A 27954-nucleotide genomic window follows, 5' to 3' on the forward strand; every position below is an offset into this window, starting at 1 on the left:
AATAGGATATCCTCTACCGCGTGCACAAATTGGAATAGAAATGTATTTTCTCCCCATTGCCGAATCATTTCAATCAATTTCGTTTATTAATGCGAATGCATAATTTGCCCCATTACGCGAAAATCTGGCGGCGGCGTCGTCGGCGTGACCGAGCGATGGTACCAAGATTGGCTGACTGCGCAAAGAGTAAAAACATGTCAAAAATGCTCGGACTGAGTGCAGATTTCTCAGGGAGGTTCTTGTAAACAAAGTAAGTTGATGGCGTTGCAAATAAAATCTGGTACATTTCGGTCCGGGTGGTAATCGAACCTGGGCCCCCGCGGTGCGAGACCAGCACACTTTCCCGACGCCACAACGGCTCCACGGCTCTGGCTGACTAAAGGTATATGGCCTAGTGCGTGCCTCATTGGACACGTGACGGCGCAGCCAATGGGGAGGAGGTGGCGCCACGTCATGTGTATAAATAAAATGAGCGTGCTGCTTCCCGCGCGTCACTTGCTCTTCGGATTTCATCGGTGCTGTCTCCGCTGCGATGGACTCTGAAGCGTCTACCTCAGCGGCAGCCCACAAAACTGTGGCCAACGTATATGTAAACACACATACACACACACACCGAATCAATAGAAAGAACTTTAATGCATGCCGAGAACATCCATCTAAAATACTTCACCACAAAATGCATGCGCATTCCCACACCTAAGCAGTCTTAAGTGTCTCTGCCGAATTTTTAGTCGTGTTCTTGTCTTCTTTCTGTCGTCGCTACGGGTAAAAGTTATGTTGGCCGAACCACTCGGTTAACCAAATCGCCTCTTGGTTAATGACCGCTTTAGCTTTTACTATAAGGAAAATCAGGCAAAATCGACGTAGCAAACAAGTATATCTGTGCTTTATTTGCAGCCTGATTTTATCTCACCATCTTTTGCGAATAGTTTTTTTTTTTTTTTTGTCTGCGTTCGTGAAATTTCGATTAGCATCGTACGCCACGGCCGGTATCGGGCGTTGATCGATTCACTTGTTTACGGGTGCTGCAGTCGATGATTCTGCAGGACTTTTCGTATACGTTCCTGACACGATCCCACGGTACCCACATTTCTACTTAACGCGGGACCGGGATTAACGATGTGCAAGAGCCGGCTCCCGAAGAGTAGTAAAGATTAGGCACACGTGCTGTGGTGCGGCTACAGCGACGACATTTATATGCAGCGGCAATGGATGGCGGGAACATTATTCACTCATTGGCTTCCGAAAGGGTCGACCGGTGACCCCACGGGCACCCATCGTTCAATCGTGATCGAAAATGTTGTGGCCTGCAGCGATGGCGTCGGAGCATCCGCGTAGAGGGAACCACGGTGCAGCCCTAAATCGCTCCCAGGTGCAATGGCATTTCATGATACCGGTTCTTGCTACAGATCGAAGCGTGAAATTCGAGTGCAAATCGCGGTCGGAGTTCGTGCGAGCGGCAGCTGAGCGTCCCCTTGTGGACGTATGAGTTCATGACCCTTTCCAGAGGCAGACATCGGACCGTGATTAAAAAGCCTCGGGACGTGGTATTAGTAAGGAATATGTGGGTCATCGTATCTCGCACGTTAGGCAAAGTTGCAGCTAGAAAGAACTTGGCCGAGCAGGACACATATGCGATCAAATAGTCGTTCTTGCGTCGGGTAGAACTGCAGCACGATGCCCTCTCGTTGGTTTGGTTTTTCGTTTTGTTTTCTTTCCTTTCCTCCTTTCTTTTTAAAGTAAGCTGAGCCGCTTCTCGCCATGTCTTTATTTATTTATTTATTTATTTATTTATTTATTTATTTATTTATTTATTTATTTATTTAGACGAGCATGGAAAGCCGCAGTTGCGTTAGAGTAATCCTTTCTAATAGCAAACCTTACGATAATATCCACTTCTCCGTAATTTGTATACGAATCGTTTCTTTGAAGCCGCGCCTTCCTCGCATCGCACCGCTTCCTAGCAGAACCATGATTTTAGTTTTATCTTTTTTCTCATCGTAACCCAATAGCTCTGTGAAGGTTCTGCGGCAATTTCTGCTTCCGCCAAGGCGGCGTTCGGCTTCTCCGAGTTCGTCCCCTTATCTCGGATCAGATTCGCCGTATTTACGCATTAAACGGCCGCGTTCGCCTCGGCAGATGCAAAAGCGCCACCCCAGTACAGGCTGGGTATAGCAGTATTGTATACAGTGAGTACGTATGGCCCACTGGTTGTGGGATATAGATGACCTCTTCCTGTATCTGCAGCAAACCGGCCACCCTTTCTCTCGTATACCCTTCACCCTAACCACCCCCCTCTCCACCCTCTGTCTCCTCCTTATTCTTTCGCAGTACACCTTCCCTGTTGAACTTGCCCCCGCGTTCACCCCTCCCCTTCATTCACTTACGCGGCGGATCACCTGCCGCGCCGGCTGCGTTTTTCCCAAGCTTCCGTTGCGTCGCTGGCCGTAGAAAACGCAGCCCTAAAGCAGAGGGAAAGAGAGGGAGACTCGCGCGGCAATGTCCATCGTGGGAAGCCAGCAACAGTGTTTGGGCCGTCCAGTCTGCATCCGCGGTGGCGAAGGCGGTGGCTACTAAATTGCGTCGTATACGAAGATAACAGCGACGACGCCGCAGGGAGCGGCTCTTTGCGCGACCTCTGCAACCCTCGCCCACCTTTCGCCCGCAGAAGTCTCTCGAGTGCTTCTCTTCTTTCTTTTTCGGTTGCGCTTTTCTCCTAACCTTCGCGACACCCGACAAAAAACACGGCTTGGGTAACTCGCAGCCGCCTCCTCCTCCTCCTCCCAGACGCCTACAGTAGTGGCGGCCATCCGCTTTCCCAGCACAGTGTTTCTCCTTCCTGTTGAGCCAGTGGTTGCAGAATCGGGCGGTTTAAGGGGACACTTTTCAGATGCGCCGTTTAGGGCAACTCGCAGTTTTACCAAGTCTTGCTACGGGCGAGTTTGTTTGTCAAAGAATAACGGCGTTGCTTGCTTGTTCTGCGGCGCCCGCGCTTACATGCTTAAACCTGTGTTGGACATAAGCGACAAGAATTCGTCCCTGGTTGGAATTGCGGCATCGTTGCATAATCTGGAAGCCTCTCCGAGCGCGCGAGAATCGTCCCTGCTGGTAGTACCTGCTCGCGTCGTCCTTGTTACGTCCGCAGAGCTCGTAAACAGTCGGCGGCAAATCGAAGAAGAAGAAGACCCTTTCGTGCGTCGTCCACTGTGTTTCGTGCCTGCCGCGTACGAAGCGCAGTCAGCTGTGTACACTTCGTGCTCGTTCAAAACCCGCCCTCGCTCGCGCGCGCGCGCGCCCGAGTGGTCAAGGACAACGCCGAACAAGACGGATATACTCCCCGTTCGTGTGTGTGTTTTTTGTTTTGTTTTTCAGTTTTTTTCTCCGAGCACTGCCGGCACCGGCCGCACGACCGCACCGCTCCGACTGGCTTTCTCCCTCGGCGAGTGAGTGAGGTTTTCTTGCGCGGACTCGGGTGTTTGTCGGGCTTCCCCGACGAGTGTTGGACTACTACTACTACTCGCTGCGGGCGCTCGAGAAGTCGCTGTCAGCAGCCGCGGAAGTCACGAAGAGAAGAAACGAAAGAAAAAAAAAGAAGAGGGGGAGAAGGAGAAGCCGGCCTGGTTTACGGAAGTGTCCACTTCCTGCAGTCGACGCCGTGGTCGTCACCTTGTGCTTGGCCCTTCGGTTGCGGCTACTGCTGCTGTGGCTACTTCTCGTTGTGATCGCGCTACGTACTACCGAGGGTCTGCATCATCGAGCACCGGCAGCCAAGACAAGCCGTCCGCTTATAATCGGTTGTTCTTACCTTGCGCTGCAGCGGCTACGGCTTCTAGCGACCTTGTTTACGACATCGAGCAGTAGTCAAGAACCATCGTCTGTTCTTGACAAACGACAGTGTTATACTACTGTGCTTCGACTAAGTCGGCGGTGTGCGCTGGTATCTTGTAACAGCGGTACCTATATCGTCTGGAGCTTTTGAGGATTGCGACAGTGTCCGCTTCACTAACGTCGCAAACTGTCTGGATGCCGGGCGTGTTTGCAAAGCGAATCGTTCGCTCGGCGGTTGTCGACGAAGAACTGTCGTGCAATGAGTTTTCAACGTTGTGGAAGTGTCCTGAGCCTTCATCTCCTATGCAAAGATCGGCCGTGGTCCCAGTGCGTCCATACATAGTCACTCCTTTTAATTTGCGCCCTCGCGTCGGTGGAATGTGCCTCGAGCGGTAACGACTGAGAGTGGCACCTCGCTCTTCTTTCTTTTTGTCACAAAGCTTTGTTGTGGTCTGCCAAAACGACACGCCAACTGCTTGCAACCGTTCGCATTGTCGCGGGAGAGGGTGTGATGTCGGGGTGATCCGGCCAATGAGAAAACGCGTGCAAGCACCGTGAATAAACCACCACCTAAGTGATATGAATCGACGCCGCACTCGGCTATCTGTTCTCCGGCATGTGATCACTGTGTTTCGTGCGATGAATGAAAGCGGATACGAGCTGCGGAAGATGAAGTTTTATGGATACGATAGCAACTTCTGGTGAGACTCTTTCGTTTTTTTGTCCTGAATTGAAATTCGGTGTTTATGGAAGATTTACCGAGTAAAGCGTAGATGCAGTCGTTGTTGAATGTCGTCGCTTAAACGCACGGGGAAGGAACACATTTTTGTTTGCGGTTTTGATTGTTTCCACGGCGAAAATGTGCATATGTAAGTGTTATCGCTGACGTGATAGTATTTTGTCGTTTGTTACGTGGGCAGTCGAGCTCTCTATGGTCTAACAAGTGGAACCTATCACAATTTCAGCATTTATGCCTTCTTTGTGGAAAATAAGCGATCGATAGGAATGTATAGCGCAGACATTTGTTAGTGAAAGACTGTTTCGAACGGCCTTCATTGCAAATTGAAGCGTCTGTGAGCACCTGAATATTGACGCGGTACGTGTCCCCTCCTAAAACTGACTACTGCGCCCATCATATCATTTATAATTAGGGAGCCTTCATGTTGTCTGATTGTTCGGGACTGTGTTATCAACATGTCTGATAATGCAGACGTGTTTATGATAATATGATCATGATAGACACGATGATACAGACAAAGGCCTGAGGCCTTCCCAGCGATCTCCATTACGCGGGTCTTGAACCATGAGAGCGCGAAGATGTGCGAGTTGTTTTCCCTCAGTGTAGCGTCAGATCCGGGCAAACGTCGATTTCTTTGTTCGAATATATTATGGCAAACGCAGAAATGCTTTCACTAGACATCTTGAACTGAACTGATTTCACTGAAATGTGTTGCATTCAGGGGCGGATCCAGGTTTTTTCTGAGGGGGGGGTCAGCGTCTCTCAATGATGATGATGATGATGATGATGATGATAGTAGACTTTCTAATTTACCGAAATTCACCGTTTCTGCTCACGATACACCCGCGTTTTATACGGCTGGAGCAACACCTGTAGCCCACCATGGTGGCTCAGTCAGCTCAGGCGTTGCGCTGCTGAGCACGAGGTCGCGGGACCGAATCTCGGCCGCGGCGGCCGCATTTCGATGGAAGCGAAATGCAAAAACGCCCGTGTGCTTGCGTTGTAGTGCACGTTAAAGAAGCGCAGGTGGTCAAAATTAATCTGGAGCCCTCCACTACGGCGTGCCTCATAATCAGAATTGGTTTTGGCACGTAAAACCCCAGAAAGAGGAAGAAGACCTCTAGCAAAGCCAGGTATCAGTTTCTCCGAGCTTATAGGAAAAGGACGCTACCCAATACAGCGATGTGCTTGGCGGCTGTGCCTGATAATACAGGGTGTTCCAAACGAAGCTTTTATGCTTTTATTAAATTTAGGCACTGGTAGGCACGCGAGGACCACCTGTGCAAATAAGTTATATGGCCAGGGGGGCACAAAGTGAGATGATAATTATCGCTGTGAGCAGCCCAATTAACTAAAATTGAACAATTATTTTTTGTCGACTGCAGTAGGTGGGTATGTTTGTATTGAAAACTTAAGAAGACAGTCGCGTTTCTACACAGTATCAGTCGGAAGAATTATTCTAGCGTGTTCGTGCTCCGAGATATCCGACTCCAAATTTCAATTGTCGTACTGCGCAGAGTTATCGAGTCCACGCGAGAGTGGTTTATGCTTTGCGTTGCTGTGGAAGGGAGGCATTTTGAACATCTTTAGGGCATTGACATCTTGATGGGTGAAGTGTTGTCATGAGATTTCTGCATGACAACACTAAACTTAAAGCGGAAGTATGAAATAATCCTTAGCATAGCTAGAAAGGTTTCTGCTGTTGATAGTGCAGTTGTTGCTCTTGATTTCAATAAAACTTACAATACTTCAAAATCAGCAGTCACTTTATTTGCGCAGCCCAGGCAAGGACCATGGCCGGTCGTCTAGTCACCATTACGCACGCGCACTGCCCTCCGGCTTCTCCGCTCGCGTCATTATCTCGGCATAGCAGCTGCCGTCATCTTTACAGGCTGCGCGGTCACGTGTCACCACAGTGGTTACGGGTTCTTCGATTTTTTCTTTTTTTTTTATTTCGCCAGCCGTGAGGGGAAGGGGGACAGTTATTATTTTTGCCAATGCCTCCGTCCCGTTGTCAGACTAAACGCCGCACGCAACAGTCGCGTCACGTCAGGGAATGCTTTGCGCCGATCCTCACTCTCTTGCATGCGTAATCATGCGAATGATAATTAAAATTTGGAGTTGGATATCTCGGAGCACAGACATGCTAGAATAATTCTTGGAAGTGAAACTGTGTAGAAACACGACTGCCTCCAACTTTTTAATACAAACATACATACATACTTCAGTCAAAAAGTTAATTATTCAATTTTAGTTGATTCGGCTGCTGACAGCGAGAATTATCATCTTACTTTGTGTCCCCCTGGCCACATAACTTATTTGCGCAGGTGGTCTTCACGTGCCTCCCAGTGCCTAATTTCAAGAACACCATAAAGCTTAATTTTGAACACCCGGTATATCTAGCCTGTATTGTTTCTTAAAATAAAATTTGGGATGATCTGTTCCAGGTTCGTTATAAATGCGTAAGCACGGGTCCGTCTTTGGAGTTCTATTGGGACACCTTGATTTCCTTAAGGAGATTCTTTGTGTTCGGCTGAGACACCTTCGTTTGCTTTAGAGTTCCAACGCGGCAACCACTACGCTGGTTGTTTACGATATGCGAATCACCGCGTATGAAGAAGACTCACGACGCCACCTACAAGAACGATGTGGCGTAGTAGCCGAGAGCGCGAGCCAGCGTCTTCATGTTTTGTTTCCCACGCGACGTCATCCTTTTACGCAAGGCGCGCATCTGCTCCCGTTTCCCTAACCACGCGATGCCATCGCGTCGCGTGGTTAGCGGCCAACGCCCGCGCGCTGGCCGCTGACGTCACGCTCCCTCACTTCGCAGCCGCTGCTCGAGGCTTCGCCCCACTCCGCGAGAACGCCTACTCAGATAAACGGATCCGGCGGCTTTGAGCCTCTTATGTTTAATGTACGACAATAAAACTACGAAGTTACAATGAAAAACTTGTAGCGTACGAACGGTACTGTGCTCGTACTGGATATTGTCAACTTGTAAAGTTACAAGTGATCACAATTAGTGATGCAGTTAAAAAAAGTTGCCTATGAGTAGTTTTTAGTTTAGCTGTTAATTGTTATTATTTATATATGAACACTTCAGCGAGAGAGCTCTTCCATTAAGCAGGTTGGTCGCGGAACCGATGACAGCCAATGAGGCAACCGATGACACCCCAAGGGTTGATCTGGCGCGAAGGCGCTCGCGCGGATATCGGCGTGCTTGGCAAAAGGGACGTCCCCTCGTTCATTAGACGCCACCGACATGTCGAGTAAGGCACGGCCGGCGCCAGGAGGTCCAATGGTGTTCATGAGAAAAAATAACCACGGCAACTTCGCGACACCACACCCCTACGGAATACAACTAAGCTTGTGAGCGAGCTAGCTTTATTTCTACATGGCTGATATCACTGGTACTCGCGAAAAATACTTTTGAGGAATGCTGGTGACCATATATATATATATATATATATATATATATATATATATATATTGCGACAGGGCCATCCCCTTGTCAGCGAGGGGGCGATGCAGAAATCTGAGGGGGGGGTCAGGACATCCGGACATCCCCCCTGGATCCGCGCCTGGTTGCATTTGAGAAAGAAAGGAACTCTGCAGACTGTAAGAAGCTGAATTGAGATAAAAGACTTCAAAGGCTTAATTAAAGGTTGTCGAAAGTTAGTAAATAATAAATAGAATGAAGCACGAAGGTTTGCACCTTCGTAACTCGGCATCAGAAACAGATATCACAGTTTTGTAAACTGTGGCTCTTCAATTGTTCAAAGCGGAACAATAGGGTGTGTTAGTTGACAGCTTATATATGTTAGTGATTACGCTTTTGGCGTGCATTTTGTAAAACTCTTATTTAAGAAAATACCAATTTCGAACAGAGCGCTTTTTAATACTTCAAGTCTGTTAGTCTTAGATGACCCCATAGCAACACTTGGCCAAGTTGTGACATCGGGTTTTTATGCCAAGCTGCAGTATTGTGAACCTTATGCTTTATCTATTTCTAAAATGTACCAATTTTCAGCAATATTCTGGAAAATTAAACCCCGCGAAAGAAATTTAAAAAAAAAACATAACAATCTGCTGCAATTGAACGAAATGGTTGAACTTTTCTTTCGAATTCAGTGTAACTTATAAAATTCGATGCAGCGGATTCCGTTCCAGTGTATTTAGATAGGAGCTTCCAAGCTAAAAATGCCACTGCTAAAGATTGCACCCTTACATACAGTCTTGCCCACAAAGACTTGCATATGGTGAATGTCTACATATTTCGTCTATGCATATGTAACAGTGGTGCTCACATATTTGTGTATTGCAGAGCGTCCGTTGATTGTATATATAAGTTCCTACTTTTGGAACACGTGTTAGGGAGATCCCTTTTATGCTGTTCCTTCAACCATAAACGCAGTTGTGTGTAAGATATCATGCAAAATGACTTATTCTTGGAGCTGACTGAACCTGCGTGTTTGTAAGTTGGTATTGCGACTCGGGGTCGGGGACGAGAGACGCAGTCTTGGAGCAGCGGAAGAGGAGACGAAAGCTTTATACATTATGTACAAATATGCACAGATATAGCAGTTAATAGCAGGTAATAGCTGGTAATAGCTGGTGATAGCTGGTAATAGCAGTAAGAGCGCACCAGACCGACGGGGCGGCCGGTGGCGACTCTCTGGCTTAACAATGGGCCGGTTCTTCCTTAAATCCCCTTGGCGGCGGCTCCTCGTGGACAGGAGCCAGACGGGGCGGTTGCTGGCGTCACCCGCGTCGTATTGTGTCGTCGCGTCCCCTTGGCGACTCGTCGACAGGACCCAGAGGGATGGGTGGCGATGATGGCCGGTGCTTCTTGCAATTACCCGTGACGAATCCATTCCACGCGGATAAATCGGAGTTCCTGTCACCTCGATGATAGGTTTGGCACGTACTATGGCACAACAGTTGGATAACAACTTCGCTTGCCGTGCTGGCCCGTGGATTTGTCAATTTATTTAAAATATTGCTACATTTCATTAGCTTTATTGTTTCATTTCGCGCATTCCGAAATACCTACCTTGGTGGCGTAGTGTCTTTGCCGTTGCCTGACTGAGCCCGGGCGCGGGATCAAAATCACAGCCTCGGCAGCGGGCGAAATGCAAAAACGCCATGGTATACCGTGCATTGAGTGCAAGTTAAAGAACAACGGGTGCTCAAAATGAATGCGGAGTCCCCCGCTACGGCGTGCCTCGTAATCATATGGTGGTTTTGGCACGTAAGACCCCATAATTTCATTTTTTTTTCTTATTCCGAAAGAAATAACTCTTGCCTCTAACATCATCTCATCACTGAAACGCCATACATGCCTATAAATAAGAGAAAAAAAATAAAGGAAGGGGAAAACCAGTGTTCTTGTTGTCAAATTAAGAAAATGAAGGCGCCGTCTCGATTTGCCGTCATTCATTTGCTGCGATATTCCCCCGATGACGGATACAGCTAGAGCACGAATTATACAGAACGCCATGGAAGGTACAAGCGACGACAAATCTCTGGAACTTTCTCCGTCTTTAATATATATATGCAACGTATACACGTAGCTTGCGCACTACGTGTAAGGTATATCATCGGCGGGATAATGAACGGGGAAAACGCATGAACATCCATCTTGCGCACTCGATCTTTAAACGTTTTCGCCGGCACGTACTTTCATTCTGCCGTCTTCGTGATTTAGGACGAAATTACAGTAGTTTGGGAAAACGAGCGAGCGTACAAGGAGGAACTGAAAAGGCCGTGATCGAACGATGTATAGCTGTGCTGTCGCGTGACGAGTAGAACGCGGATCCTGGGACAATTCAAACACGAACGTGTGTCGTGCAATAGTTCCGGTTTACGGATTGCACACAGAAGCGAAATTCACTTTGTCTAACCAAGAAAGGAAAAAAAAGAAAGAGAAAAATGAAAGATTAAGCAGAAGTAAACCGGTTATCGTGCATGTCAAAGTTCAAATCACCCCCACTGATATGATGCCCCTACCGGCACCTCGCGCGCCATCTTTCGATCTTGCGGCTCTGGTGCTTTGACGTTCGGTTTTCGTTTGCTCACGGGAGTGCTTTTGCGAGAAGGTGACAGAAAAACACAGCGAGGTAAGAGGGCTTGTGCATGAAGCACAAGTGGCAGGAAATGATTGTACGGTTACCGGTTGTGCCTTGCGACTTTAATTGTGCGAGCTCCTAGCCTGTTTGGAGCCAATCTGTAAGTGTGACTCTTGACTCCATGTACACTTGACATGAGTGCGTGTTTTCCCTCCGACATATCCTGATTGTGATACCTGTGCTGGCCAAAGTAAGGGTGCACGTAAGGGTGTATGGACGGACATTCGACATTTCGAATGCGAGTCGTACAGTCGATTCGAGAATGCTCAATTCGAAAAATCTTGGATGTTCGTTTCTGTTCGAATATTAGCGATAACCTTTAGTGGCGTCGACAGGAAGAACGACCGCGGTGCTAGTGGTGACCGTTCTGACCGACTCGGTTGCAGGAGGTCTGCGGTTGGCACGCGGAGGCACCAGTTCATATAAGCGAACGCACGCAGAAGATAACTTCTGCCCCGTAATGTTCAGCCAATCAATGTCTTTGTTCAGGCGAAGAAGTTGACAATTTGGCCATTACATCACCACGCTTGTCTACGGTGCTGTTGTCACCACACAGACCGTTGCTCAGTCAGGCAACGGCAAAGACACTACGCACTGATGACACGCAGTTACTTTGCTCCTTTGTTGACGTTGTCGTGGTGCACGAGATACGAGCACATTTTTTTCTCGTTTATAAGCAGCTCCCCAATTGACCGGACGTCCAGTTGTGAATGTCATTAAATGTACCAAATAATGCAAATAAACCCACCCTCCGCCCCTTTGTATTACCGAGCTATGTCCACAACACTTTATATTTCCTTTCTGTATTATGTATTCTATTCGATGTTCGAAGGACTTTTTTTCTGAATTTTTGTTTTCTATTCGATTCGGAAATGTCACTATTTCGATCGCGCCTATGTGAAAGTCCTGACACGTTGGAAGCGTGTTTCTGTTAAGCCATTACTTGTTCCAGCGCTTCGAGTTATCGATTAGTGCAGCTTCACTCTGCAATCTGCTAAAAATCGGCTTCCTGGTTACATACAACATTATGCGCGTAGAGGACGCCCTCACTGGAAACCGGTACTTTGTTTAACCACTGATTAATTGCTACTACGAAACATCAGCGCACGTTTTATAAGATATCATAATGATTTTTTTTTCTTTTTGTAAGGTTCTAACTGTACTTTTATATGACGGAGTCACCTGGTGATCCGTTCAGGCGAAGCTGCCGCTCTGCACATAGCGCTCTCGTAAAGACGAAGCCCCGTTTAGGGCTTCCGCAAACAAGAACCTTGGATCCTTTATTATTATTTTGTTTGACAACCGCTCGTCTGCCCGCTGTTGCCGACACCTGTAACAGGAAGCAGAAAAGACCGAATGTGCCTTTGTGACGGCCTTGCGGCAGATAACAGGCGTGTGTGAAAACGCCGCAGGGGGTCCGGCGCGTCGTCTTCTGCACGTGCGTTTGACTGTCGTCCGATAGCAGCTCAGTCCTACAGGAGACGCGTATGCAAAAGGGGTTTTACTGTGGATCCACCAGTGCCTCTATCACTTCTTCTTCAAGCACTCGAGCAGTCCAAGATCTTGGAACCTTCGTATGTTAATAACCGGCCGAGCAGAATCGATCCTGATTCCGTAGAGTGTCTCCTAAAGGGCAACTGCAACGAAATGTAGGATGGTTTACAATTTCAGATAGTTCAAATGCACTTGTAAAATAATATACACCCTTAAGAGGGAGTAAGGGTGTAAGTAGGTCGGTAGCTCACATTCTTATACCATTTTTAGCTGTGAGGGCGGGAGTTATATATCTATTTACACCCCTACTCGCTTTTAAAGGCGTAAATAATTTTACAGTGTACAAAGCGGTCTCAGTGTAAAATATTACGTCTGAAATGCCGAGTGAATGCATTAAGAAAAGCACTCAAAAGTATGCGATTTTGATTGCAAATTGAAACCGCTCGTCGGAAGGGACGCACGACCCAGAACGCGCAGTTTCTCGGCATGCCCTCCGAGATAGGCGCCACTCGTAGCTCGTGGATGCCTGCATCGCAATGAGAAATCTCGGAGTCAACGTGCTGGGACTTACGCCGTATCCGTTAAAGCCACCAGGCGCACGCGTCGTCTGGTTAGATGCTATTTGGAGGCTGTTAGCAAGAAAGTTAGACAATTACCAGCTCTGCCAAGTTTGCTTCGGTAATATATGCCACTCATTTATAACTAATTTTGCCACAGCTAAATTTTTGTTGCAGTTGGCCTTTAAGGCTGTAAGCAGTCAAACAAAAGGAATGTATTAAGTGTGATGGCGGCGTAACGGATGCTTGTGTGTTTGTCAGTCATAGATAAGTGTGTGCTGTGTGTGTGTGTGTGTGTGTGTGTGTGTGTGTGTGTGTGTGTGTGTGTGTGTGTGTGTGTGTGTGTGTGTGTGTGTGTGTGTGTGTGTGTGTGTGTGTGTGTGTGTGTGTGTGTGTGTGTGTGTGTGTGTGTGTGTGTTTTCCTGAAACGGCCAGACTGCTTGGATCTAATCGGAACCGCAGTTAATTGCCAAATTGGCGTAACACTTCTTTAAACGAGGCCGTTTAAGTCACTTGTGTTGACCCTGCAGTGCCTGGCAGTCCTCATCGGTCACGTGTCCAACCCGGAACAGCACGTGACCCAAAGCAAGGCCAACGCAGGCTCCGGAAAGCGGGGATCACCTCAGAAAGGACAGGCAAGTGCACTTAACCTCAATAAAAATTTCGTTAGACAGTCTATGCTGTGTCTGTGACGCTTCCGTGAGCAGTCGATACATCGTCAACGAACATTCTGTGTGCCAATGGCATCGCACTTTTTGTTGCCTATCGTCCATGTACTTTCAGCTAACGACCCACCGGAAAGGCTATCGACCGCAGCGTGGGAAATTAAGTAGGCTCATTTACAACGTCTGTACATAAATATTATGTATAGTCAAGAAGACAAGCCCATAATCAAGCTCATCGGTCTAAAGATTTTTTATGAAGAATCTTGGGACTAACTGAACTTTTTTTTTATGCTTACGCTAAATGTTTCAAGATGGCGGCAACACCCGGGATCGAAAAGGCGCACAAGGGGCAGCAAACGCTATAGGTGACGTAATCGTGAATTAGGCCTAATACGTTGAACGTACTGTATATGTCGAAAAAGTAGACAGGTCACTGCACTCTTGCTCAGACCCAATATGTGCAGTTGCTGCAGTCGCCGGCACTGAGCAGATCGAACAGACGTAGAGACGCGTACGTTTCTTTGCAGTTCCGCGCATAAAAGTCAATCAGCTCTATACCGAGCATAGGGATGGGAATATGCGTAAGTTCCGATCGACCGGAAATCGATCCTCGCACATTGCTTCAGACTCTCGAAAAAAAGAGTACAGAAACAAAAATTACAGAAATCAAGAGTTGAGTTACTCTGGTACAGCAACTTAACTAGGTGTAACACCACGGCGAAAGCATATAATAAAATGACATATAGTGGCACGACGAATTCCAAGCAACAAAACTGGCATTTTCTTGTGGGGCACAGCTTATGCTATAGTGAGACTATGGATAATGTAAACGCGCGCGTGCGTGTGTGCGTGTGCGTGTGTGCATGTGCGTGTGTGAGAGAGAGGGAGAGAGAGAGCCTTGGTAAGTTCAGCCCATTTTCAGAGCGTCGAAGCGCAGCTGCCCTCATAACAGCGCTGTTTTGTTGAAACCATAGCTTCTGTATTTCACATTTTTGTAGTTTACTTTTACCTGTCATTGCTCGCTTTCTTTAGTTCGCTATTTACACCTGCCACCTGCCCTTCAGACGGACTGATTTCAACAAAGTTCGGCCAAACAAGACCTAGTCAAATGCACTTCGAGCTAGGATGAACACAAGATGAACGCAAGTGCAACTCGCCAACAGCCTGCCAGGAAATTAAAACGAAAAAAAAACTGTTGCATGAGTTTAGTAAATCGCTTGTGTGTGCAATCGCAGTCCTATTTCGATGTGGAGGAGTGATTTGCATGATACCTTTTAACAACTTTGGGGTTTCGGTGCACTTACACGTTAAGTGTAGGCGAAGGCCTTCGGGCCTCTCAGTGCGATCATGTTGATTAACCACAGGATAAGCGCCAATACACTAATGAATATGACAGAGGGAAGTCTGTTGCAGATACCGCGAGGCACTGCAGAGAGTAATTCTTAATACTCTATAGTTCATGTCTTTGTTGCAGGGTAGTCAGTATACCCCCAACTAGACCATCGTCTAGCTAATCGCTGCTTAGATATGTGAGCACGCTTACATGCGACAAAATACCGCAATATTTCATTAAGGCAACCCCTCGTGGAATTACAGCGACTGATGGTAAGTTGGGGAGAATAATCTGCTCGGGTCCGTGCCGAAAGTTAATGTGGCACATAGAAAGTTTTCAGAATCTCTGATAATTGGAGAGGGTGCGCCCGTTGCACGGCCGTCATCGGCCAGCTCATGCTCAGAACACCGTGGTTGTTGTTGTTTTGCTGTTTACAGCACGGGAAGTTTAGCAGCTGAAAAGCCAGCGATTCTGGAATCGTAAAAACAAACAGACAAACAAAACGAACAAACAGATACCCTAAACGAAAGAAGTCGAGAAAAATAGATATAATCCAAACCTTCCACTACCTCTGAGAGTGAAAAAGAACACTACACGTAATACAAACAGGACCTACGTTGCAGATACATCACGAGTAAAGTCACAATCTCTTAGAGCGAAAGAAACACGCTACACGTACTAAGGACTGTAGACATAAAGTTCCGAATACATACAGATCACGAGGTATCCTGTCAGCTGCTCATGACCAGTGACATGCATATATAGCAGTCTCTGCTCACGGTGTAGTTCAGCTCACAGTGAAAAGTTGACATAAATTAGGCTTTTGATGACGATGACGACAGTATACTTGACCGACTCTACTGGACTTCGCCGTACGCACGCCGCGCAGGTGACGCAGACGTGCTCGTGTCCCGGTCCGGCCCGTTCCTCGGGTCCCGGAGGGCGCTCGTCGCGTTCATCGCGGCCGCCGCAGCAGATCCTGCAGCATCTGCCGCAGCAGCGCGTCTGCGGCGCCCGGGCCCCGTCGCCCACTGCCGCCAGCGTGTCGTCCTCGGTGAACACCGTGCCCGCCGCGGCCGCCGCCGCTGCCACCGGCGCGGCCTCGTCGTCCCGGGCCGGCGGACAGCAGGACAGCTCGACGGCACAGCAGCAGCAGCAGGCTAGCGGCCCGCCGCAGGAACCCTTCTTCCTGCACGAGCCGCACATGACCGTCAGCGACCGGGTGCGGAAGCTGTTCGAGAGCGCGGCGGGAATCGCCACCGCAAACACGGCGTCCCTGCAACCCAGCAACCTGCACGTCGGTGAGCTGAGACTCTTTTCGTTTGAATGAGTTTTCAGGTATACCTGTGTAGGAGGTGTATGAAAGAATGGCTGTGAATTTGAGCTTGATGGGTCCCTCCCTGCTCACCTAGGTGAAAACCATGCTGTTCTTTCTCTTTTTTTTTCTTTTTTTTTGTAACATCTTTTTTTCTACGATATGTTATTCCTCGTACCCCTTTCCCCAGTACATGGTAGCCAGCCGGTCTGAGAACTGGCTAACCTCCCTGTCTTTCCGTCTATTCCTCCTCCTCCGTGGCAAACAGCAAGCAGCAGCTCAAATTCCGTGGATTGCATAAAAAGAGAAGTGCATAAGTGCTACCAATATTTACGCAATGACATAGAAGAAAAAAAATCCACTCCACTGATTAGACATTTCACGAAACCGTTAACATAACTGACGAAATCAGTTAACACATACATACGTCAAAGAAAATAGTGTGGGTGCTGGCACGGTTTGCTTATCATGCACTGCCTTTAGGGACTGTTCTTGGACAGTGTCCTTCGCCAGACATTGCGAACGGGGCATTACGTCCCGTGTCGATTTTTTTTTTTTCGCTCCGCGCTACATAGCACGTGTATATCTATATAGTGGGCGCGCGTCTGATCTTTATCTTGTTTTTCAGCCTCGCGCTGGAGCGTGAGATTACGTTATCTATTATTTGTTTCTTTATTTCTTTCCATCTCCGTCAGCATTTTTTGAGTAACTTTTTGTCACTCGTTGTGCCTTAGCGTTAGCCCACACAAAACAAGTGAATTGAAGCAACGGGAAGCGCATGCTTTATTATTATTAAATTAAATTACGGGGTTTTACGTGCCAAAACCACGATCTGATTATGAGGCAAGGCGTAGGGACTCCGGAAATTTGGGCCACCTGGGGTTCTTTAACGTGCACCTAAATCTGAGTGCACGGGTGTTTTGGCATTGCGCCCACATCGAAATGCGGCCGCCGTGGCCGGGATTCGATCCCGCGACCTCGTGCTCAGCAGCCCAACACCATAGCCACTGAGCAACCACGGTGGGTCGCATGCTTTCGACCTCTCCACACCAGCTAAACTGTATGTCACACTTTTGAAATCGCATTATCCTGCTTACTCAGAGGGACAGAGAGTGGGGCCAATCGACCGCATTTCGCCAGCTTGACTTTAGGGCAACCACACCAGTTTTTTTTTTTTCTTTTTTTTTTTTTTTTTGACGTACAGGTGACGGCAGCAGCAACAACAGGTAATACACTTGAATTACAAAACAAGAAAGAAAGACATCTTGAAACGCAATGACCTATTGACAATGATACAAAACGTACCGATTGCCAGCTAGAACTTCTTGAACATCATCATAAACAATAACGACAAATCGCATGCAACCGGTAAGTTTATTATTCGTACTGAACTGGTGCCTCCGCGAATGAAGTCCGTGTAAATCAAGGACGCGTAGTTATTTATTATAACACCAGAAGAGTCGTCGTCGAAACTCTAAAATGTAACAGCGCGACTTGCGACGAAGTCAAAATCTAAGAACAAGCAGAAGAACTAGATTGAGGTCACGCAGAAGCAAACTATAGTTTACGTTGCTTTGCCGAAGGTATATATCAAAGCCCTCAGCTGCTGAGCATGGTTGCCTCGACGAAGGAGTGTGCAGCAGCATATGACGTCAACAGAGGGAAAGCACAGACAGGTTCCCGCGAATGCTGCAGTTCGTGGGATTCTACGATAAAGCTTGCCACTAGGTGTGCGAGGTTGATTAAAATGATTGTTTTTTGTTTGTTTTGAGAGCTAATAAAACAGGCGGGTTCGATATCGGATGTACCGAAAGCTGCGTTCTTTGGATGACGGACAAGTTCTCAGAGTTATTACTGCACTTCCGGCATGGTGCACAGGTGCACGCTTTTTTTTTTCTAGATTTGCTTCATTGCTTTTCGCATCATGCCTTGCGGCAAGTCCACCGATCGAGATAAGAAAGAACGTAACCGAGACAAATAACCGTTGCTAACATAGATTAACAACAGCTGTAAACACTATAGTGTTTACAGCGGTTGTTAGACAAAGCTGTTCGTATACCAACAGCTTTGTCTTACCTTGACTGGTTGGTCAACTTCCGCGAAAAATCTAAGCAAGAGGGATAGGCGCACATGCATTGTTGGTAGCCGTGGCCGTGCCTAATACGCTGTAAAATAATTAACGCCCTTAAATGTGAATAAGCGTGTAAGCCGGTCTAGAACTCACACCCTTACATCCTTCCTGTGTGTCAGCGTGCGAATTATGGATAAATTTACACCTTTTTTCACTTTTAAGGGTATGAATTATTTTACAGTGTAGGCACATTTTTACAAGGCTGAAATAAGTGTTGTTAAACAGAACTATAACATTCGGAGGTAACGCACGATTGAACTTGTATAGCTAAGCATCCTGTCACCGCCTCAAGATCCATAAGACATATATTTCACTCCATGTTTGCCAAAGCTAATGCAGACATTTTATTTGAGGGGTCGGGAACGAGAGGGGGGGGGGGGGGGGGGTAGGCACAGTGCCTTCTCTATGAAATGCTTGCGCATGGAGTACGAAGCTGCACATGCTGCCACTTCTGAGGTGTTTCCGAGCAAGTACCAAGCGAGTTCATTACAGTCCAGAGGGAATTGTAGTGAGACCAGGGAACATATCATTCGAAAGGCCTTTCGGATTCGCATTGTCTTGACGCCTTTGCAGACTGCGTACCCCACGGCGGCTCACACGATGTTCTCACGGAAGGCTCACACAAAGGCGACGCACTACCGCGGAAGCAGGCGCGATCAAATGCGACCGCTTCGACTGCGTTCGATAGGCTCCGATCGTTTTGATTGACGTCTGTTTGCACGGCAGCTCGTCACTTCACCGACGCACTGTAATCCACTCCCGTCTCACGCTGAGAAGGCTTCGATTCGCATTTCACTTCACCGGCACGCGGGCGACGCATACACGGCACTGGTTCGAAGGGGACTGAACTGCCATTTGCTTTAGAGTTTGTCTTTCGTTTCGTTTCTCCTGTTTTTCTATTTTTATTTTTGTTTTCGCCTCAAAGAGAGTGTGTACAAGGAAGTAATATGTAGTAGAGGTCCTGTCCTTGAGAGCTGACTTGACTGCCTGAATGCTAGCGCGAGACAAAAGAGAAGAGAGGCCTGTACGTTGTCAAAGGTTTGAGTGGCAATTCTGCTCAGCCAAAGTAGTTTTGTATAGAGGGGCGTCGAAAGTGGCAACTCTGTGGCAGCGATTTTCTCGTAGCTTGATGCGTCGATATGGTCCGAGCTCAGAACCGTTAGGCCTCATCTGGCGTCGAAGAGATTGATTGATTGATTGTGTTTCAGATGTTTTATGTTTCTTGAAATATACCAAGAAATGTACAGAAGCTAAAGATATAACAATAACAGAGGCCTCTGTACCGGTTCTACAAAAAATATAATATTTCAAATTTCACAGTGATAAGTTCGCAGCAAGTAGCAGATTTTTTTTTTTTTTTTTTTTTTTACGGAAGATGAAAAGTAAACCAAATACAATAAAAAACGTAGTACATTCACGAGTCGATTTACCTAAAGGGAGAAAACAAAAGAAAAAATATGACACAGCCTAACAATAATGCTAATACAAAAGCATTTTGACTGAGTGATCGATCGATCTATATATTGATTGATTGATTGATTGATTGAAAATGTGTTGGTTAAGCATTTTACGCTTACACGCGTACTTTCGCTCCGGTCTTTTCGTCGTCCGCCAGAAGGTGATGGGAAGCGGGTATCAGAGTTGGGTGTCTAGGTGCACATCATCATCATCAGCAGCAGCAGCAGCAGCAGCAGCAGCCAGCAGCAGCAGCAGCAGCTTATATTTATGTCCATCGCAGGACGAAGGCCTGTCCCTGTGTTCTCCAATTACCCCTGTCTCGACTCAAATTCCAAGATCACTTGCTGCGCTACAGTATGCACTTCGAAGCCATTTGTAGCTGAACAGGTTGCAATCGCGCTGGCTGTGCTCGATGGTCGCAGACAGGTAATATATAGCGATTCTAAGGCGGCCATTAAGGCCTACCAAACCGGGATGGTCTCTCCTCAGGCCCTTCACATACTCCAAAGCTTGAAAAGTATCTCTCCGCATTCTCTCATTTGGTTTCCCGCTCACTTGGGGTCGATTGAGGGCTCTCCCTCTAACCCTAACTAGAGCGCGCACGAGGCCGCGCGAGGACTCACTGACCGCGCCGCCTCCGCAGTCCCCCTACCCCGCGGGGAACCATTGATGACGTATAATGAGATCACTAAGCATTATTATCTGTCAAGACGGGTATTCCCCCTCCCGCACCCTGCCTTATGCAGGGCGCGGGCGGTGACCCTTCGACTTTTACAAGCTCGTGCCTATCCTAACCTTGCGGTTCTTCACGCTATATACCCTGAAAGGTATCCCAGTGCGGACTGCCCTGCCTGTGCACTAACGGCAACATTTAACCATGTGTTGTGGGAGTGTGAAGCCATCGGCTCCGCCTTCAGCGAGGATAGGTGGGCTGCGCTTTTGGGCAGGCCCGAACTCAACGACAAAACCCTGGCCGTCCAGAGTGCCCGCGATCGGGCCGTCAAGCTCGGCTTGCCGGTCCCTACGTGGGACTAGCCGGGTGGCGCGGGGTGTCCCCTGCGTCTTCTCTGGACCTCAATAAAGTTATTTCACTCACTCACTCACTCACTCACCCCTGTCTTGCGCTAGCTGATTCCAACTTGCGACTGCGAATTTCCTAACTTCATCACCCCACCTAGTTTTCTGCCGTCCTCGACTACGCTTCCCTTCTCTTGATATCCGCTCTGTAAATTTAATGGTCTACCAGTTATACGCATTACATGGCCTGCCCAGCTCCATTTTTTCCTCTTAATGTCAACTAGAATATCGGCTATCCGCACCGCTCTCTTCCTGTCATTTAACGTTAATCCTAAGATTTTTCGTTCCATCGCTCTTTGTGCGGTCCTTAACTTGTTCTCGAGCTTCTTTGTTAACCTCCAAGTTTCTGCACCATATGTTAGCACCGACAGAATGCAATGATTGTACACTTTTCTTTTCAACGCCAGTGGTAAGCTCCCAGTCAGGATTTGGCAATGCCGGCCGTATGCACTCCAACCCAATTTTATTCTTCTGTAAATTTGCACATATGGTGCACATTTGAGGGTACAATTTGAAGGTACACATACGAAGGGTGTGCTGTCGCTCTGGCATTTGTGTGGCTATCTTCTCGGCTTGGAATTTTATAAGGACACCTCGGACACGTGCTGACGCGCGTTCCGAGGGACCGTAATAAAGTTCTATCACGCCATACCTACCCGAGATCACGGATCTAGCATCAGGGATCTCGGATAGGTGTCCTACTAGAATTTCGAGCCGAGATCCCTGATCTTAGCTTCGTGATCTCGGGTAGATGTCCTGAGGAGGAGTGGCAGCCACGTCACCACGGCTTTGTGTGAAAGCTTGAGCTAGAAGGTTGGGCAAGTTTGTGCCACTCCTAAGGTTCACTGTTCCTGGAGGTGTTACGATTGCAGTCGTTGCAAGACGAGCCAACCTCGGAACATATGCCGCACGTTGACGTGTGGTATACGCGTATAACACTGCGCTTACTGTCACGTGTCCTGGTGTCTGCGAGAGACGTGTTGATAGAGAGTTTTCTGGCACTTGGTTCGACCGATGTGCGCACCAACGGCGTTAAAGGCGCTGCTGTGTTATCAAAAAAGAAAATGTTTTTTTCATGCGTGTCAGACTGCAACTGTTGTGACCTACTCCGCTGTTTCTTGATGAAATAGTTCTATACCTTTCTTTTTTTTCGTTTTGCGAAAATACGATGTCCGAACGGAGGATTCCTCCAATAACCTTCCATCTGTTTTCTCTCCTTATTTTTCTATTTTTTATTTTCTCTCTCTATTTGCGTGTTTTCAGAGGCCGAAACACCTCTTAGGGCAGAATAAACGCTGAGGGAGTGAGTGAGTGAAATAACTTTATTGAGGTCCAGAGAAGACGCAGGGGACACCCCGCGCCACCCGGCTAGTCCCACGTAGGGACCGGCAAGCCGAGCTTGACGGCCCGATCGCGGGCACTCTGGACGGCCAGGGTTTGGTCGTTGAGTTCGGGGCTGCCCAAAAGCGCAGCCCAGCTATCCTCGCTGAAGGCGGAGCCGATGGCTTCACACTCCCACAACACATGGTTAAATGTTGCCGTTAGTCCACAGGCAGGGCAGTCCGCACTGGGATACCTTTCAGGGTATATAGCGTGAAGAACCGCAAGGTTAGGATACGCACGAGCTTGTAAAAGTCGAATGGTCACCACCCGCGCCCTGCATAAGGCAGGGTGAGGGAGGGGGAATACCCGTCTTGACAGATAATAATGCTTGGTGGTGATCTCAATATACGTCATCAATGGTTCCCCGCGGGGTAGGGGGACTGCGGAGGCGGCGCGGTCAGTGAGTCCTCGCGCGGCCTTGTGCGCGCTCTCGTTAGGGTTAGAGGGAGAGCCCTCAATCGACCCCAAGTGAGCGGGAAACCAAATGAGAGAATGCGGAGAGATACTTTTGAAGCTTTGGAGAATGCGGAGGGCCTGAGGGGAGACCATCCCGGTTTGGTAGGCCTTAATGGCCGCCTTAGAATCGCTATATATTACCTCTCTGCGACCATCGAGCACAGCCAGCGCGATTGCAACCTGTTCGGCTACTAATGGCTTCGAAGTGCGTACTGTAGCGCAGCAAGTGATCCTGGAATAAGAGTCGACGATGGAGACGGCGAACGCCTCTTGTTGGACATATGCCGCGGCATCCACGAAGCTTGCCTCAATGTGGTTGTTACGGACATGTTCGAGTAGAGCTCTACCCCTGGCCCGACGTCTGCCGACGTTGTGTGCGGGGTGCATATTGTGGGGAATGGGCGCGATGTGTAGTTGAGATCTGATGTCGCTGGGAATCCGCACGGCGTCGGGGCAGTGGTCGACAGGGTAGAGGTCCACCTCATCGAGTATCTTGCGGCCTGCCGGGGTGCCGAATAGCCTGAGCAGCTGTGAACGCTCTTGCGCCTCTATTATTTCTTCGAGCGTGTTGTGCACTCCGAGCTTTAACGGTTTGAGTGCTCACAGGTAAGCCGAGGGCAAGCTTGAAGACCTTTCTGATGAGGGAATTTAACTTGTTCCTCTCTGCAACATGCCAATTATGCATGGCTGCCGAGTATGAAAGGTGGCAGAGCACAAAAGCATGTATAATGCGGATGAGATTGTCCTCCTTGATTCCCCGGTGCCTGTTGGCGATCCTCCGGATGAGGCCGAGAGCACTCTCCGTTTTGGCGATGATCCTTCTGAGTGCGGCACCATTGGCACCGTTAGACTCGATATACATCCCCAATATTCGGAGCGAGTCCACTCTGGGCACCGGGGACCCGTCACCAGTGAAAAGCCGTATTTCGCTTTCGGACGCCGGTTTCCAATCACGATGGCCACCACCTCTGGGTCTTTTCTTGTAGAGAAGTAGCTCAGACTTAGATGGAGAACATCTGAGCCCAGTGGGGCGTAGGAAGCGCTCGGTCGCATCGATGGCGCTCTGCATGGCGTCCTCAACTTGGCCGTCACTCCCGCCAGCGCACCAGATGGTGATGTCATCTGCGTAGATGGTATGGTTGATTCCTTGAATCTTGGCGAGCTCCTTGGAAAGCCCGATCATTGCGATGTTGAACAATGTTGGCGAGATGACTGAGCCCTGAGGCGTGCCGCGTGAACCGAGGGTGATTTCTTGCGAGAGGTATCCTTCGATCTTGAGCTTGGCAGTTCTCTGGCTAAGGAATGATCGGACGAAACCCTCTTTCCAAGCCCGAGGCCGGTAATAGCTGAAGGACGTTCAAATCGCTGAGGGACGTTCAAATCCAGGATCTATCACTCCAGCTGGCCTCAATTAGTATAGCACCTCGCTCGTCATGCAGAGGTTCAGGGTCTGGCTCCCACCGCTAGCGAGCAGTATTTCCTCCCACTTTCAATTTTCCTTTTCTGTAGTTAGAAATGCAAAGTTTATTGCGAATTCGCCTCTCATTTATAATTAAGTGTACGTACACTTCAATAAAGAAGGAATTATTTCCCCTATATGTTTCCTGAGTTTCATTGTATGTTGCCTTCAATTAACTTCCATCAAGAACATGAGCGCCTTGGTTCCCCTTATCGTTTTGCCTCTAACTTGATAATCTTCCTCAAATGTCTTGGACGAAGGTTCGGAGTAACTGCCTTTTTAACAAGGCTACCAGGCACGGCAATTTGCGCCTTTGCTTCGTTTTTTTTTTCTTCTTTTTTATCTTCTCGTGTTTTCTAATCTTTTCTGCCCTTACTCCATCCCCCTGTGCAGAGTAGCCATCCGGACACTTTATCTGGTTAACCTCTCTGCATTTCACCTCTTGTTTTCTTCCTCCTTGGCTACGACGCTGAAGGGAGCTTGTATCGCACTTTCATATTATAAACATTTTGAAAGAGAGATTTTTTTACGACACTCCGGACTGTTGGTATCGCGTGTGAACAGCTGTTCGAAAGATCTACAGGGGAGCGGCAACACACACACTCCATCTCTCTCTTTCTCTGTATCTGCGTTCACCAATTCAAAAAGCACGTGTCCCGGCTCTTGTATGAAAGTGTGAAGGTGTACAACACCGGCTGCCTAGATGATCAAGCACGGAGGGGAGAGGCGTGCCGGCCTCTGCACCAGCCTGCAAACGCCGACAGCCTGTCTGTTTCTGCCTCGAGCAGCGGTTTCGAGTCGTTCCGTTTTATCGTCAACGCAAATCGTGACACTCACTCTACGTAAGCACAGTCGTTGACGTGCGGGCTGACGCTGAGCGACGCTGCGTCAAACGGTCATTCTCTAAGGAGCCGATAGCAAGCGACGCTTCGCGTCGTGCAGCGGCCTAGTCGACCGAGTGGCACTCAGCCGGGGCAGTAAAGAGCAGTCGGCTATACTTTCCACCTCGGGCGCGCCTTTCTTACGCCACCGCGGCGTCCAAGGAGTGGTGGTGTACCGCTTATCGGGGAAAACAAAACAAAGAGTCCTGCCTACGCGAGACCGATAATGGAGCTCCTTAGAGCGATATTGCGGCAATATGTCAAACTGCTTTCCTCAAGACTGCGTCGAGTTCAAAGATCGAAATTTCTTACGTCGTGGAAAGTAATAGAGCAAGCGATATGGATTTGCCGACAACGACATGCAGATTAGATAGATAGATAGATAGATAGATAGATAGATAGATAGATAGATAGATAGATAGATAGATAGATAGATAGATAGATAGATAGATAGATAGATAGATAGATAGATAGATAGATAGATAGATAGATAGATAGATAGATAGATAGATAGATAGATAGGATAGATAGATAGATAGATAGATAGATAGATAGATAGATAGATAGATAGATAGATAGATAGATAGATAGATAGATAGATAGATAGATAGCCTGACCTCTCTTGGGCAGCCTCTGTGCATATACACCCGATGTCACAGCTAATTCATTAATAAACGACGGGGCAAGCATAATTCGACTTCACCTCATAGGCGGCATGGTGGCGGCGAAGCGTTCGAGCCGAGTCAGAATAAAAGGAAAATAGGCGACGAACTTCTGTTATTCTTTCTTTGAGCGCGCACGCGCGCGGCTCTCAGACAATACGCCGCTACGCTTCAGGTTTCTTTCTTTCTTTCTTTCTTTCTTTCTTTCTTTCTTTCTTTCTTTCTTCTTTCTTTCTTTCTTTTCTTTCTTTATAACCTCAAACCATCGGAGTCCGCAGTTCTTCCTCCTCCACCAACTGCAGCGGCGACGCGGCGTCGCATCACTCTCGAAGCACAGCGGCCGCGCGCAGCTGCGAACGCAGCTGCGCCGAGCCGGAGCCGCAGACTCGCCCCCGCGGCTGACTCCGGCGCGTTAATATTAAAGCTGCGACGAGAACGTCGGCACAGCCCGGCGTGTGGTTGCCGCCGATAAGGCAACGCCTCGCCTCGACCGCCGCTGTCGCAGTGAGAAAGGAGCAGCGTCAACCGAGTGCCACTGCTACGGAGTGCTTCTTTGCGTGTACGCGTAGGGTACGCATCCCTATAAAGCTTATCTCAATACACGTCGGGTTTAAAGTGCACAGACAGTTGTACACGCGTGCACGGAGCTGGCTGTGTACATCTCGCTTCCAGATTAACTGCGTGGCCAGCGAATGAGAGGCTCCCGTTCGTGAAAACATCGGTCGTCTGAAGCCGTGGATTGGACGAGCGTCGTGCCTTAATCGCTACGCTTGCCCACCGAATACGTCACAGGAGGATACGTCACAGGAGCGCCGCCAGTTCGGGATAGCGTGTCAATATGCCGTAAGCTCGCCCAATTTCATTGTCTCCAACGGCGATTGATAGTTCGGCCATAGAGAAACGAAACTCCTACGGAAACCACACCGCATCGTCCGTGCTGTCAGTTAGCAACGAGAAGAACGAGATCGCGGCTGCAAACTTAGAAGAACAGCTTTGGCGGCATGCAGCCGGGTCGGCATCGAGAACGCGCTGACACCGACGCGGAGCAGCACTGTCACTGCGGCGACGTCGCGCGTGGTCGGCGGTGCCCTTCACCGAGGAGTGATTTGTGACCGCATATAACGTCGATTTGGACGGGGACGTCAGCTTGTCGCGTGACGTGTGCCCCTTTCGTTTACGGAGGCCGTCTGGGGGAACGACTAAAGGAGGAGACAATTTTCCTCTCGGACTCTCCGAAGACAAAACAGAAGTGAGCTTCCTTTTGTTTTTTATTTTTTATTCTTTTCATTTCTTTTATTTTGTTTCAAATTGCATCTGACTGACGACGCGGTTCCGAGTGTGCCGAGAACAAATCTGAATCTCAAAGGAAAAAAAAAAAAGTAGTGCCACCTACATTCCATCTTGGGCGGATTTTGACCTATCGTCTTGTACGTTAGCCCAGACAAAAGAAAAATCCAGTGCACCCATATGGATATAAGAATTGAAGGCGTTCTGTGAAGTATAAAACACATCTTCACAATATGCACGCGCTGTCTGTGCTCTACAGATGTTCCATTCACAGCCTATTTAGCCTAAGTGCGTGCAAGTCTATAAGTAGACTCCTATTAATTGTCTATACCGACTTATCACCGTTTACTTTGTACTAATGGTTGTAAATCGGATGTCGACAGGTTACGCATAGATAAATGAATGAATACCTAAGAAATCATAACGGCCTGTGAGCTTTACGTAAATATTGGCTACCTTCGACGATGTTTGACGGACTCCGCATACAATCTCTTCATTTGCTTTGAACCCGACGTGAGCGTGGTTCGAGTCAGAAGTCGAGCTGACCAAGCAAAAATTACATATACATGAGTTGTTTACCTATAGCCCGACGCGACCGCTTTTACATGCATATTGCCAAGCAGGCTGTTCGAGTCAACCTGCTCCTCGCCGGCGGGTTGACTCGATGTTCGCTCGGCCCGATACGATAGCGCTTGCGTGAACCTGACGACCGTATTTCGGTTCGGCAAGCCGACTGAGCACGACTTTGTCGGATTCACGTAAGCGTACTAGTTGTATTAAAAGCTGTTCCACGAAGGTGTGTCACCCATCCCAAATGGGGGACGACAAAGTATTTGTAAACACACTGCTTCCAGATACAAAAGTGACAAAGTAGCGTTTAATCGCAGTAAGAGAGAACACCAAATAGAGGCATACCGGGAGAAATGGTATTTGAGATGGCTCTAAATAGTCATCATTTGGTAAGCCAGTTTTTCTGACAGTCTTTCACTATCATGTATAACGAAGCGGCCGCATTGACGAACTTAAAATACTCGTGCGAGAGGCTTTACGAAATTGGGGCCCTCACCCTGTTATTTAGTTCATTCCCATTGGGTGCTGTAT

At 48.2% G+C, this 27954-nt stretch overlaps 1 protein-coding gene across 2 annotated transcripts in view; it reads left to right on the forward strand.

Annotated features, from left to right (window-relative positions):
* The window catches only part of LOC119446316 (uncharacterized), a 519665-nt gene that overhangs the window by 455226 nt on the left and 36485 nt on the right, over nucleotides 1-27954 (forward strand). For both annotated transcript variants that reach the window (XM_049664069.1, XM_037710724.2), the window contains exons 5-6: nucleotides 13277-13381; nucleotides 15634-16045. In XM_049664069.1, coding sequence (XP_049520026.1) covers nucleotides 13277-13381; nucleotides 15634-16045 — 517 coding nt within the window. The remainder of the gene's footprint in view (nucleotides 1-13276; nucleotides 13382-15633; nucleotides 16046-27954) is intronic.

Source organism: Dermacentor silvarum, chromosome 3 (assembly GCF_013339745.2).
Source record: "Dermacentor silvarum isolate Dsil-2018 chromosome 3, BIME_Dsil_1.4, whole genome shotgun sequence".
Classification (NCBI taxonomy): Eukaryota; Metazoa; Arthropoda; class Arachnida; order Ixodida; family Ixodidae; genus Dermacentor; species Dermacentor silvarum.